Raw genomic sequence first — 14052 nt, 5'->3', positions numbered from 1 at the left:
TCCAGTGACGTAACTTTGTGATTCCCATATCCGTCGTGGCGACGTTATACTGGAACGTCGCTGGAACGTGATGAGTATGTCCTGACGACCAAACTGGCACGTTATGAGGACGTGACATTACAGTATCATATTGGTAATTCATATTTTCACCTCACCATTACCTTGAAATACATAAAGAACTAATAAACTCAATCCATCTCTGGTGCAAAAAATAAACCTTATGAAATCTAATTGTAATCTAATTATAGGGGATTCATAGTTAATACATTAATTACATACATTACATGCAATGCAAACAAATACAAAAACATTACATTCTAATATAAAATAGACAAAAACACACTGAATTCATTCACAAATCAATATTTATTCAGCACTACTTTGTATAAAAACATTTTGAACATTGCACCTGTTCTTTAACCATGCAAAATGTTACTAAGTTATGAGCACAGAAAACTAAACACATAAATTCATAGATTACACAATATAAACAATAGAGAATTTTTGTCTTAAAGATGGGGAGATGGTTAATGACGTTATTAGTGAAAATTAAAAATAATTGTCAGTAAACTTATTTATACAACATAATTTAGTGCAACGAAAAATACATGATAAATAGATATGAAACAATTCAGCAGATACTGCACCGAGATACTGCACAAAGTAAAACTGTGAGCGTCATATATGAGGCTCCTGGTATAAATGTCTGGTGGTGATGTGCTTTAATTACACGACATGCAGGAAAAAATTTAGGCTAATTCATGCACACGATTTTCTATTTCATTCCCTCGATTTGCTAAAACGTGTACACTATTTATACATCAAGAGAAAGAATTAGTAAATTGTGCATACGATTTAGCAAATCAATGAAATGTAAAAGTAATCGTGCACGTTTTAGTACATAGAGGGAATGAATTAGTAAATCATGGACATGATTTCTTTCTTTTTCTTGCATGTCATGATCAGGGCTCTGTGCTCACTATCAGAGGATAAACCTAAACAATAAAGCAATTACCAAAGAACCATAATTTTTGAGCTTCTCAGAAGAAGAACATTCATAAAGCGTAAAGATATGAAAAATGAACAATATAGAGATTTCTAGCATCTCTCCTGTATTATTTGTCCCACCCGAAAAAAACAAAGTTTTTTAAGAAAATGAACATATCGACTTTCTCAGAAGAATCTGTGATTACTGACTGTGGAGAAGACTCTTTCAGACAGTGCGGAGGAGGCAGAGTTAGGTGCTGGACAGCTGATAGAGAAGAGGAAGAGTGTGTTTCTTACCCCAGCAGCAGAAGACAGGCTCTTCTGAGGGAAGGACAGGAGGCTTGCAGTGTTTTGCTGTAGAACAAGGCTCCTTCTCAGCACCTGATCTTCTTCAGAAAAGAGTTCCTCTAGTGTAGAGTCAGACACTCAGACTTCTTGCAAACTGGAATCTTTTAATAACATTTAGCATATTATTGTAGTCATGTTCATTGTTTTTATTATAACACATGGCAAGCTAATGAGAAAATTGTTAAACGTGTTCTTCCTCCTCTTCTTCATCCTGGGCCTGCTGTCAACATCCTCTGAGCTGAAAGGGAGGATCATCTTGTTAATGTTGCTCATGTATGTTCACAACCAGTCAAAAATCTGGAATCTTTTCTTTATGGTTTTCAAGAGAAGTCTCTTCTACTCACCAAGGCTAGATTAATTTGATTAAAAAAAAAAATTAAATTGTAAAAAAAAAAAAAGAAAGAAAACAGAAAGAAAGAAATAACAGTTTTCATACTCTTTTTTTTTTTTAATATACTTAAACATATTTATTGAAATAATTATGAGGCAAAGCTGAATTTTTCAGTAACTTTACTCCAGTCTTCAGTGTCACATGATCTTTTTCATATACTGATTTGCTGATCAGGAAACATTGCTGATTATCACAAATCAGTGCATTTACATGCACCTAATCGCATTATTGCCGCTAAGATCAAAGTGTACATCTGCTCATGACATACATGATGTGAATCACATCTGCAGTTAGCTTACTACGGTTGTTAGTTCCACTGAACTCTATTGGTAAAGAAGGAACTTGTGACCAAAGTTGGTTTTAGGGAAACGCACCGCATATTAGAAATGATGGGGAAGAAAACTTAGCATTTCTGGAAAGTTGAATTTTTTCTTCGTTATTATTTTATAAAACACAAAGTTCAAAACATTGAAAAAAAGGTAATCTTTTGTAAAATTACAAAAGTCTTCTCTACCACTGGTTTTCAATTTTATGCATTCTTGCTATTAGCCACCCCCCCCCCCCAATAAAATAAATAAATAAAATAAATAATAAATAAATATAACTGTAGTGTAGACAAAATGTTTGGGCAGCACAACTGTTTCCAACACTGATAATAATCAGAAAAATGTATTGAGCAGTAAATCATCATTTTAGAATGATTTCTGAAGATCATGTGACACTGAAGACTGGAGTAATTAATGCTGAAAATATAGCTGTGCATTATAGAAATAAATTAAACTTTTAAAATATATTTAAAACTTTTGACCAGCTGTGTACATTGCCACATTTAAATGAAAACTCAACTTGTAATAAACAAAGCACACATTCTCAAAGAACTTACATTCTGGTGATTACTTCCTTCCCTCACTGCTGTCAGATCCCTTCAGTCATTCCCAGACCTCCTTGTTTTTAATCTTTCCCTCAAATCTACAGAAACAAACATCATTTTACAGACAATTTGGATAAGTCACGAATTACAATAGTTATATAACTATAATCACAATGCTAAATTATATATATATATATATATATATATATATATATATATATATATATATATATATATATATATATATATAATTATAAATATATATTGAATCGGCACACAAGTATCGGGATAGTATTGAATTGGCAGATTAGCGTATCATCCCAGCCCTAGTTACTACAGTCAAAACAATGAAACTCTCTTCAAGAGCGCACAATAACTGATATTTAAAACTGTTAAAAGAAAAGGCTCAAAATATTGCACACATATAATACACAACAATATCTCTTCCTTTGGTGTTTTGAACATTTCTGTGAGTAATGCTACACGCTGTGACTCTGTGTTGCTTCAAGTGCATCATTCTGCACACTGGTTGTGTTTACGCGATGCACGCTGTATAGGAGCCATACCCTTTCGTATTATAATACATTAGCACAATGAAAGATTCTTGTTCTGTCCCATCTACCACATGTTGCTGCCTTCATTACTGTGCTATGAATTTAAAAGAAATGTATTTTACACACACTTACATTATACACACACACACACACACACATATATATATAGACGGTTTCAACGGCAACAACATAAACAAACGTTACTGTGCATGCGCGCTTTTGTGGACCTAACCTAACCGGTAGACTTCCAAATAGAATCAATAACAACAGCCAAGTCCCTCTAGAGTAGATATTTTTTGATAACAAACAAAAAATGTTTTCTGCGTGGATCAGGCGGACTTAATGAAAATGCAAATTCATCCTTTGCCAGCAGGAGATGTTTTAAAGCATAGACATAAAGTTGAGGTTTCCCCAGTAACAGCTGTAAACAAAGCAGAGCTGGTACACTCACACGCTGCTTTATCAGGCATATAACATGCAAGTCTTCCTTCAGAAATACAGCGATATAAAAACACCTGTGCCTCGTTTTGATATTTAAACATATAAATGTTAGGAATTATTAAACGTGCAGTACGTAACGTTACTCATGTTTATTTAATGAAGCCTTTTTGAAAATCGATCAGTTTTAAAATTGTGGCGAGTCTCCAAAAATAAATAAATGTATGGGAAACATATCCCGCAGCACTACCACCTGAGCCCAACTTCAGTCTACTCATCACCTTGCCTTTAACTGTGTTTGTAGAAGGCACCGCAGCCAAACCGATATACACAACACAGACCGAAAGTTAACTTAGGTCCAGGCGCGTGCATCCGATGAAACTGTCTAATATATATATATATATATATATATATATATATATATATATATATATATATATATATATATATATATATATATATATATATATATATATATATATATATATCAGTTTGAGACCAAAGGTTTGGACACACCTTCTCATTTAAAGAGTTTTCTTTATTTTCATGACTATGAAAATTGTAGATTCACACTGAAGGCATCAAAACTATGAATTAACACATGTGGAATAATATATGGAATTATATAGATAACAAAAAAAGTGTGAAACAACTGAAAATATGTCATATTGTAGGTTCTTCTTTTGCTTTGATTACTGCTTTGCACACTCTTGGCTTTCTCTTGATGAGCTTCAAGAGGTAGTCACCTGAAATGGTCTTCAACAGTCTTGAAGGAGTTCCCCGAGAGATGCTTAGCACTTGTTGGCCCTTTGTCCTTCTGTCTGCGGTCCAGCTCACCCCTAAACCATCTGGATTGGGTTCAGGTCCGGTGACTGTGGAGGCCAGGTCATCATCACTCTCCTTCTTGACCAAATAGTCCTTGATGCCTTCAGTGTGACTCTACAATTTTCATAGTCATGAAAATAAAGAAAACTCTTTGAATGAGAAGGTGTGTCCAAACTTTTGGTCTTTACTGTAAAATATATATATTTACAGTTTTATATATATATATATATATATATATATATATATATATATATATATATATTGTATATATATATATATATATACACACACACACACACACACACACACACATATACACACTTTTGCACATCCTGTCATACCAGTGACTGGGTGTTACTGCAATAGACTTTGCAGCATTAAGGTTAACGATTAATCGATTATTTGTTCATTAATTTAAACAACGATCGATCATGGAAATGATTGAAAATTGACATCCCTACACAGAAGTATAGAAAATTCTACATTGATTTAAAAAATTTTTTGTAAAAAACGACACTGATATCGGATCAGAACTACTGTCTCTTCTCATAGTGACAGCCAATCACATTAGTTTTCTGGTATTGCATGCACTCGATTGGCTTGCGTCTGCGCTAGGGTATTTGCATAGGATGTTCTGACTGGAGGACGGCTGCATTGGTGCTTGAGAAGTCTTCAACTTCTATTTAGAATTAATTTCTAGAATTAATTTCACCATCCTTGACGTCACTTCATTTAAAAGTAAATGAGAGGCGTTGACGCCCCGTGTGATGGGGCGTTATATGTCTTTATACCGCTGCACAAATCTTTCAACCACGAGAAATGTAGTTGCAGCACGGCCTTACATCCAGGACAGCAGAATGGTCAGGATGAACTGAAACACATAACCAACTGAAATCAATTTAAAAGTATTAAGTCTTGCCTGAGTGATGCTGAAACAACCAGGTTTAGTTTTTCACCCAGGAGAAACTGCTTCCTGTGGAACAGTCTCCATGAAGAATGATCTCTTGATCCTGGATCCTTGCTGCCATCCACGCAGAGATGATTTGGAGGATATGTGGTTGTGTCTAAAGGGTAATGAATCAATGTTACAAGAATACTGATAGCAGCACTATTGATCCTGTACCTTATGTAAATGTTTTCAGTACTGAACAAGTCAGGAACCAAATTAGTACCAGTTCTTGAAACCCATCTCTACTTGTAATAGTTGTCTTGTTGCTGCTGCCCAGACTGTCTCTTCCCCTGATGATAAATATATGTGTTCATTTTAAAGCAATAAATAATACATTTAAATTACTAGGTGGTAACAAATATATTTCCTTATAAGGAACTCACTGAATCATGGACTCAACTGGTGGATGTCAGGCCCTAAGAAAGTGAAAAATGTGTTTACTTTTTGTGAAACGAAAGTATCAGATCAATTTGAGAATTAAACTAGCATTAAAAAGCATGCATGTGAAAAACACCATTAACACCAATAATGAACAGATGACAGAATTTACAAGCCTGCCACTTGAGGGAGAAAAGGGGAAATTTTTAACCCCAGATACACTGAACATGATTTCGGTAGCCTCGGTCTAATTAACGTTAAACTTTATATTTAACTTTATATCGGATTATATTCAAGTTCACAGCATGGCTAGCATGAGCATCATCAAGCTCGAGCAGCAGGCATTCAAACAAACTAATTAACGTTACTACGGTTAAAAATTAAATTATTAGAAAGTTAACACTGTATAGTTTATAGTGATAAATTTCAAATAATTTAAACTAGGTAAGGTTATATTCGATTTTAACAGTTACCGTTACCTTAGACCACCTCTGAGACTGCTTTTGAGCTAATTAACCAAACAGAGCATTTATTTATTAAATTGAAAGAGAAAACCTACAAAAATACAAAACACTACTCCTCTTTGATGGCATTTAACGTTATATCAGTTAAAATCTATGAATAAAAGTAGATTTATAGGACTTACCTTTCCTCCGTGTCCGTCCGCTGGAAGTTGACCGTTACAAAATGACGGGCACGCGCACGTCGCGCACCTCATTCAGAAAGTGACGTGCGCTGCTAGTTTAAGGTTTAAATGTTAATTTGTCCCGTACTCTCTTTCATTAACAAACATTATCACCATTTGCTAAGTAAATTGTTTATTTTATTGTTAAACTGATGGCATATACATATATATATATATATATATATATATATATATATATATATATATATATATATATAATTATTTTAACATGCTTGATTAATTTTTTTGTATATTTCCCAAAGAATATGCTGTTCAAATGGTATCTTAATAATAATAAGACATCTAGTGCAATAATATTAAAAGTTATCTGAAGACCAGCTGACCACGTCGCTACAATGTCCCCAATGGGACTAACTAGCGACGTCTTTTGAGTACGTGCCCAAGACGTTTCTGGGAAGTTAGCCAAGATTTTAAAAAATGGAACTTTACCACGACGTCCTCACAACGTTGCCATAAAGTAATGTCGCGCTGACCAAATGACGACTAACTGGCGACGTCCTCACAACGTTCTGTGTTTGCTGGGAGGTTATAATACTCTAAACTCACTTAGGGGTCATATAATGCGATTTAAATTTTTCCTTTCTCTTTGGAGTGTTACAAGCTCTTGGTGCATAAAGAAGATCTGTAAAATAGCAAAAAGATATGCTTTTTAAAAGTTAAGGCTCGTCCACGCCCCCCACATCTCTACATCACTATGTGGGAAGATTTGCATAGCCGCCCAAATTTTCACGCAAAGAAAGATGGCGTACTTTTTATTCTTGCTGTTGCTGCCGGTGTCCTGACATTTTATCCAACCCATCAGATTTTCCTACCCATGTTTACTGCAGATGCGCCAATAATTATTGCATCCTTTTTCTCATGCTGAACAACAATATTTAATATATCTGGATTACTTTAAGTTTACGTTTAGGGTTGGGGTATGTAACCTAATAGGTCGATTTTTTTTATTGTTGGATTCCTGTGGCTGTATCCCTTCTAGCTACAACTGTAAATATAACATACAATTGCTGTATTTGCATTACCGTAAGGGTAGGTCTAGACCATAACTTTACAGCATTTTTTGTCATCAAATTGTACTACCCACTGTTTCAATGAGAGAGAGCAAAATCTGACAGAGTAGGACAAATCGACAGAACACCTCTCTATGCTGCTCAGTGCTCCTGTAGTCTACACTGAAGACATACAGCGCCCTCTCTCGGCTGGAGACGGTAATGTTTTCTATTGGTTCTTGGTTCTAAATATATGCGACTTATAGTCCAGTGCGACTTATATATGTTTTTTTCCTCATCATGACCATTTTTGGACTGATGCGACTTATACTCAGGTGCGACTTATAGTCCGAAAAATACGGTACTTGTCCTTCCAAAAGAGGACAAGACTAATCAGATTCAGGTATGTGCAGCGCATTTTATGGAGGAGTAGGAGGTTCCAGTAGCCTGCAATGCATCTGTGGCACAAAGGCCATTTCTATAAATAAATAGTGTTCCTGTAGCTCAACTGGTAGAGCTTTGGGGGTTTGATTCCCGGGGAACACATGAATTGTTTGAAGCGGTTTGCGTCCCCTGTATGCACTAATCCACAAATTACATAAATTATTCGGTTTATAAACGTTCCTTACACTCCCTCTGATGCGAAATAAAATAATATCCCGATTTATTCAGTTACTCCTAACAGTACATTGACTGAACTGCTAAAAGAGTACAGATGATGGGATGCGCACGAGCAGAGCAGTCTCATGACGCTGGGACAGGCATCACAGTATTGTAAGGGGCATAACATTTCCGTCACACGCTTGAGGCATTCAGCCAATCACAATGCACAGGATAGCTGGCCAATCAGAGCACACCTTGCTTTTTCAGAGGGATGAGCTTTGTAAAACTGACACGTTTCAAAAGGTTCGGGATAGAGGAGAAAAAATAATGTACATTATATGGAAAATAATGTGTTTTTTGAAACACATTGCATTACACCAAACACAAAAAAGTTTTATTTTAGCAGCATCATATGACCCCTTTAAGCGCAGACCTCTGTTTTTTACAGACCTCTGTCTTCTATAGAGAAATAAGCTAGATTCATAGTCGAAAGACATTCAGAAGATCAGGTTTCCTTCACAAAGCTGGACAGTGAGCGAGTCAAAAGGAGAGAGAATGAGGCAAGTAAAACAACCCTCTGTGAATCCCAAAAGATAATGATACGGTAAACGATATATATTACTGTTACTGTAAGCTAATGCTATATTAAATTAGGACTTCGGATTACACTAGAACATTGGTTCCATCAGTGTTGTTAAATGTAGCTACTCTTTTTGCCTGTAAAATTTTATTAGAGTTATCAACATATTTTTCCAATATACAAAACACAGTTTTGTGCAGATGGATGGAACAGCAAGGTCTGAAATGAAATTGGTTCATTCAGGGGATTATAAATGTGTCAACATACGGAGCCTGGAGCTGCTCAAAATCCATCTACTTTTCACTCCAGAGAGCACAATTTATGCCAAATAATCAGATATTAATGGATCCTAGAATACGAAATCGGTCATGCCAAAACTAATTATAAAGCCACAATGCATAAAGAGTAGTTGTTTCATATGGAAAGTGGATATATTAGAATCGTATTCAATATCCAAATATTCATCTTCAAATATAACATAGGTCTGGTTGAAGAAACTATAACATAAATTGTCAGCCATTTACATCATTAGGCATTTCATTAATCTAAAAGCAAAAGCATAGAGTATTCAAAATATTCATAATCAATAACATACAAAGATATAACTGGATTTAAACGATAACAAAAGTACAAAAGTAGTAGAAACAAAGACAGAAATGCGATCAGCTCCTTAAAGTCTGAAACACCTAGTGTGTAAAAGCCAGTCAGATTTTGACCACAACCATTCCTTTATTTTCCAAAAGCCTGTTTTATAACTTGCTAAAAAGTTTACTGTTTACTTATAAAATAACAATGCAAACAGGTAAATTTTTATATTCAGTATTTGTACAAGATTTTTTACAAGTAATGGCTTCAATGAAGTTGTCCTACTCAGTAAAAACCAATTCACCAGATAAAGGAAAGAACTAGTCACTTCGCCTAAATAAGGCTCGAGACCAAACGATTTCGACCAGCACCGTAGTGATATGTAGTGATATGATGTCACTACACCACAGAGTCTAGGACAAGCTGCTTAACTATAGACATAGATCCAAATGAGTGGAGTCAGAATATCTGGAAATGAAGCGGGCTTAAGTAAAGAGGGAATCATTTGATAAGGCCATCCACCTGCTAATATAACAACTAAACATCGGACTTCACTGTTTATATTATATGTAATATAGAGTTCTTTTTATTTCAAAATACACTATCAATATAGCTTTGTTCATTTTATGTGAAGTCTGAATTTAGTGGTAAACTTAAGTCTTCTTATGAGTAAGAGAAGCTACAGAGGATGTAAGGATATGTCGTCTATGCCTATAGAGCTCAAGGAGAAAGAACGGGTCTTTTAGCTCCTCAGCGCTGCTAGCCTGGACTGCATTCCCTCGATATCTTCTTCTTCTTCCTCCTCTTCCTCTTCTGAGGCTGCCGTGGCTCCAATCGGCACTGGTTCAGGCAGGGCATCTGTGACTTTACTGGGTGCTTTTCCAAGCGCACCTGTTTTTAAACAAAGCAATAATTTCATCCTTGGTTCATATCTATGAGTGCATAATGATAAAATGTTTTGTGCGGTAGCACTTTTCATCAAAAGAAAAGACTGGGGAGGTGAGATAAAATGGCCATTGACCACCCGTTTTTTTTTTTTAGTGTAGGTAGTAATAAGAAAGCCACATCTATCAAAACAAGTATCTTAACCACACACTGAGGTAAATCACACTGCCACATGACACGAAAATAATGCATACAACATAAAAAAATTGTCTCACACGGCTCTTAATAATTGACTTTTTGACTGTTTTGTTTCGATCTCTCAGCCCCATATCTGATTGCGTCACTTCTGCATGTGCAAAGCTGACCACATATCGTATTTTTCGGACTATAAGTCGCATCAGTCCAAAAATATGTCATGATGAGGAAAAAAAAACCATATATAAGTCGCACTGGACTATAAGTCGCATTCATTTAGAACCAAGAGAAAACATTACCCTCTACAGCCGCGAGAGGGCGCTCTATGTTTTCAGTGGTAGGCTACAGGAGCACTGAGCAGCATATAGCGCCCTCTGGTGGCTGGAGAAGGTAATGTTTTATCTTGGTTCATGTCAATTTAATTTTGATAAATAAGTCGCACCTGACTAGAAGTAGCAGAACCAGCCAAACTATGAAAAAAAGTGTGACTTATAGTCCGGAAAATACGGTACGTAATTTCCCCGGAACTGAATCGTTTACAACAGTGGTCGCAAGCTAGAATAAAGTGATTATTACGTTTTGAAGATGGATAGTTTTTTTCCAAAAACACATCGATTCGCTACAGGAGGGCTTTGTTCACAACCCCGGAGCCGCGTGAGACACTTTTTTTCAATGGATGCACTTTTTATTAAACTTCTCAAGGACCGATGCAGTGCATCACCCGCTGAGTGGCATCAAACAGCTTGAAAGATCAGAGACAATTTTTTAAATAACTCTGACTGGATTCGTATGAAATAAGAAAGTGATATAAACCTATGACTTTCACACTGCACGTTGGTCTCGGAAAATTGGCAGAAAATTGCCAGAGTGCCTTCTGAACACAAACACATCCCGGGATTGATTCCAGGATCGATTACGGGTTGGGGACCTAGTAACTCTCTCCACATTAGCGTATTGCGTACAGCTCATATTCTCCAAAATGGCACTACGCTGATGTGGAGAGACACAGAGGGGACAAATGGTTGAATAAAGTTTTTTATTCCCGTCGCTTCATAACAGTATGGTTGAACTACTGACAGCAGATGGACTATTCTGACGATGTCTTTCATAATTTCCTGGACCTTGACAGTGTTATTTATTTGGCAGTCTATAGGACAGTCATAAGCCTCCTGGTTTTCGTCCAAATCTTTAATTGTGTTCCGAAGACGAACAAAGCTTTTACATGTTTGGAACGACATGGGGTTAAGTGATTAATGACAACATTTTCATTTTGAGGTGGAGTATCCCTTTAACTTTCTCAAGCCATCTTAATGAAAAACCATGAAATGTGAACCGTCACAGTGAATTCTGGGACTGTCGGATTGATATAAGATGACAAGATATTCTTTACTCTTCCAAAACTGTAAATGTAACACTATTTTACTTTTCATGAAATGTCCTGTTGGATTTTTTAGTTTTCACTGTAAATAGTAAAGTTTTTACCATAGCATTTTAAGCCTTTTACAGTCATTTTTTTACAATGTGAGTGATGGTTATGTGGTTCCTTACCAGCTGTAATCTCAAAGAGGATCTTATCAACCTCAGCCTCTGCTGCTTCCTCCATTTCCTCCTCGTCATCCATCCCTTCCATTGTATCCTCCAGCATCTCCTCTATGATTCCAGCCTGTGGAGTATGAGTGAGCCACATTAGAGATGTTACATGTGCTCATCAAGACTTTTCTTTGCAGAAGAAGTGTTTATGTACATACCTTCATCATCTCTTTTGAGAGTTCTGCCATGGTGGCTTGAATCTCTGGGATTTTAACCAGGCTGTGCATGGCCTTCATGACTTCTGTGCTCTTCTGCATGGCACCAGCCACTCTTAATACAGCTGGAATGGGGAAATGTATGAGTAACACTTTATATATATATAATAAGGTTAATATTATTTAATACAGTAGCTAACACAAAATAACAATGAACAGTACTTTTAAAGAATGTTTTAATTTAGGTTATGTTAATTTCTACATAATCTAGTAAATATTTAACATTAAAAAGCATGGTTAAGCACTTCTTTTTTTTTTGGATTAAACTTCAGCACTATTTAGTTTTCATTCAGTTTCCATTTTAAAAACTATCAGTTGATTAATGATCGTTATTGGTGTGGTCCAACCTAGCTATCGGTAATGGTAAGATACACTAGCAGTCGACCTCTTATCTTAATATTTTTGCCCAAACAAAAGTTATGACAAATTGACAATAGCTGCTAAAAGTCATAGCCAGTGTGCAGATTTTCAGCAGTCAAAGTGTAATCATTTGTTTGCAAGTGTATAAAGCCTAGTGTGTTCAGATTTAAACATCATGGTGTACTCCACCCTTTTCCCACACCTTGCACATTATTTCCCGTGGCAGCTATACAAACCCAAAGCACAACTTACTTAAAATGTTGCTATTTTCATCAAATTGTTTCCCCTTTTTTATTTAACATACTTTTGACGGCAGCAAATTAATTTAAATAATAAAAAGGTTCTGGTGTAGTGGATCAGTGGAAGGGTGTTCAAACATTTGCACATGCCATATTATTATTTGTTTTTTTTTATGAATTCATGCCATTTGTGAACTTACAAAGCACTTGTTGGGTCTGCAAATAAAAGCTATACTCACATAACTGATTCTTCATACTGAGCAGCACAGAGTTCATTTGAGCTTTAGAGGCATACAGCTTGTTGATGGCTTTCTTTGAGTGAATCATCTCTTTGGCGAGGATGATGCAGACATCTCTCTGTCCCTTCTTTGCAGATTCTTTGATTGATCTCTTCACCTTCTCCTCCTCTCTTTGAATATCTTTGGGGAAAAAAATACAATATATACAATTACAACTTTGGTTAAGTACAGTTACCTAAGTGAAAAAGTAATTAAAATGTAATTACATTATTAAAATAGACTGCAAGTTGTCAAATTAACAATTACCGGTGTAATATGACCTCACCTCGAATCTGTCTGTCAATAACCCTCATTTCTTTTCTGATTTTGAGAGACCATTCATTGATCTATAGAAAAGAGATTATAAAGTTTGGGATTAAATTTTAAGTGTAAAGGCAATTTTATGATTTTGGTTCTACAACCCACTTATAAACCACAGAGTTAAACCAAGCTTTTAAAAGTATCTCGTTTAAAATGTCATTACGTAATACAACATGTTACCAAGAAGCTATTTATAGGCCTGCTATTATTTACAAAGGAACGTTTAATTAAAAAACATTAACTCCCGTCGTCCGCGATAACCGATGTTTCACTTACAAGGTCCTTCGGTGGTTTCTCTTGTGTTTTTCCAAAAAGTCCCATTTTAAACTTGTAAATTAGATAAATGAACAGCGACGAGAGCAACCAAAACAGTACATTAAAAGTCAACTTCCTGATCCCAGCCTTTCGACGGATGACAACATCGGGAGTTTCCGGTTATGGTTCACTTTTCATAATAAAAGTACAGCTTGCCTTGAACTGTATTTTTCCGTTAATGTTTTGAATGTTTGTTATGTCGAAAAAGACAGTGAATGCTCCTCAAACATAATTAAAATATACAATTTAAATGACTGACAAATAAATATTTTTTCATACGTATACAATTATATAAACATAAAACAGATGTTATTACTTATTTATTTACTGATATTTTAAAATAAAATAGGCTAATAAGACAGTGATGTGAACAGTGAACATAAATTAGGAAGCTAAATATTTTTTATGAGGCACAGCTAAACTGCAAAACGAAAAATCCACTCCTGACAA

The 14052-nt window shown here is 35.5% G+C and overlaps 1 protein-coding gene and 1 long non-coding RNA gene across 3 annotated transcripts; both read right to left on the bottom strand.

Moving 5' to 3' along the window:
- Positions 1-337: 337 nt before the first annotated feature.
- Positions 338-6567, bottom strand: LOC128031510 (uncharacterized). Of its 2 annotated transcripts, XR_008188104.1 has the most exons (6): positions 6388-6567; positions 5747-5779; positions 5587-5653; positions 5371-5478; positions 2610-2695; positions 338-1573 (listed from the first exon to the last, which is right to left on the bottom strand). It is a non-coding gene; the product is annotated as an uncharacterized LOC128031510 (long non-coding RNA). The 2 variants fall into 2 exon arrangements; XR_008188103.1 differs by lacking the exons at positions 338-1573; positions 2610-2695 and having other exon boundaries at positions 5335-5478.
- A 2177-nt stretch (positions 6568-8744) lies between these two features.
- LOC127933564 (charged multivesicular body protein 3-like) lies at positions 8745-13731 on the bottom strand. The gene is made up of 6 exons (XM_052530615.1): positions 13564-13731; positions 13253-13313; positions 12928-13107; positions 12033-12154; positions 11833-11947; positions 8745-10095 (listed from the first exon to the last, which is right to left on the bottom strand). Exons 1-6 carry the CDS (start codon positions 13606-13608, stop codon positions 9947-9949), a joined length of 672 nt encoding a protein of 223 aa, XP_052386575.1. The 5' UTR covers positions 13609-13731; the 3' UTR covers positions 8745-9946.
- Positions 13732-14052: the final 321 nt, after the last annotated feature.

The sequence above is a fragment of the Carassius gibelio genome, chromosome A17 (assembly GCF_023724105.1).
Source record: "Carassius gibelio isolate Cgi1373 ecotype wild population from Czech Republic chromosome A17, carGib1.2-hapl.c, whole genome shotgun sequence".
NCBI lineage: Eukaryota > Metazoa > Chordata > Actinopteri > Cypriniformes > Cyprinidae > Carassius > Carassius gibelio.
Note: the sequence above shows the minus strand (reverse complement) of the source record. Positions and strands in the feature narration are given on the sequence as shown.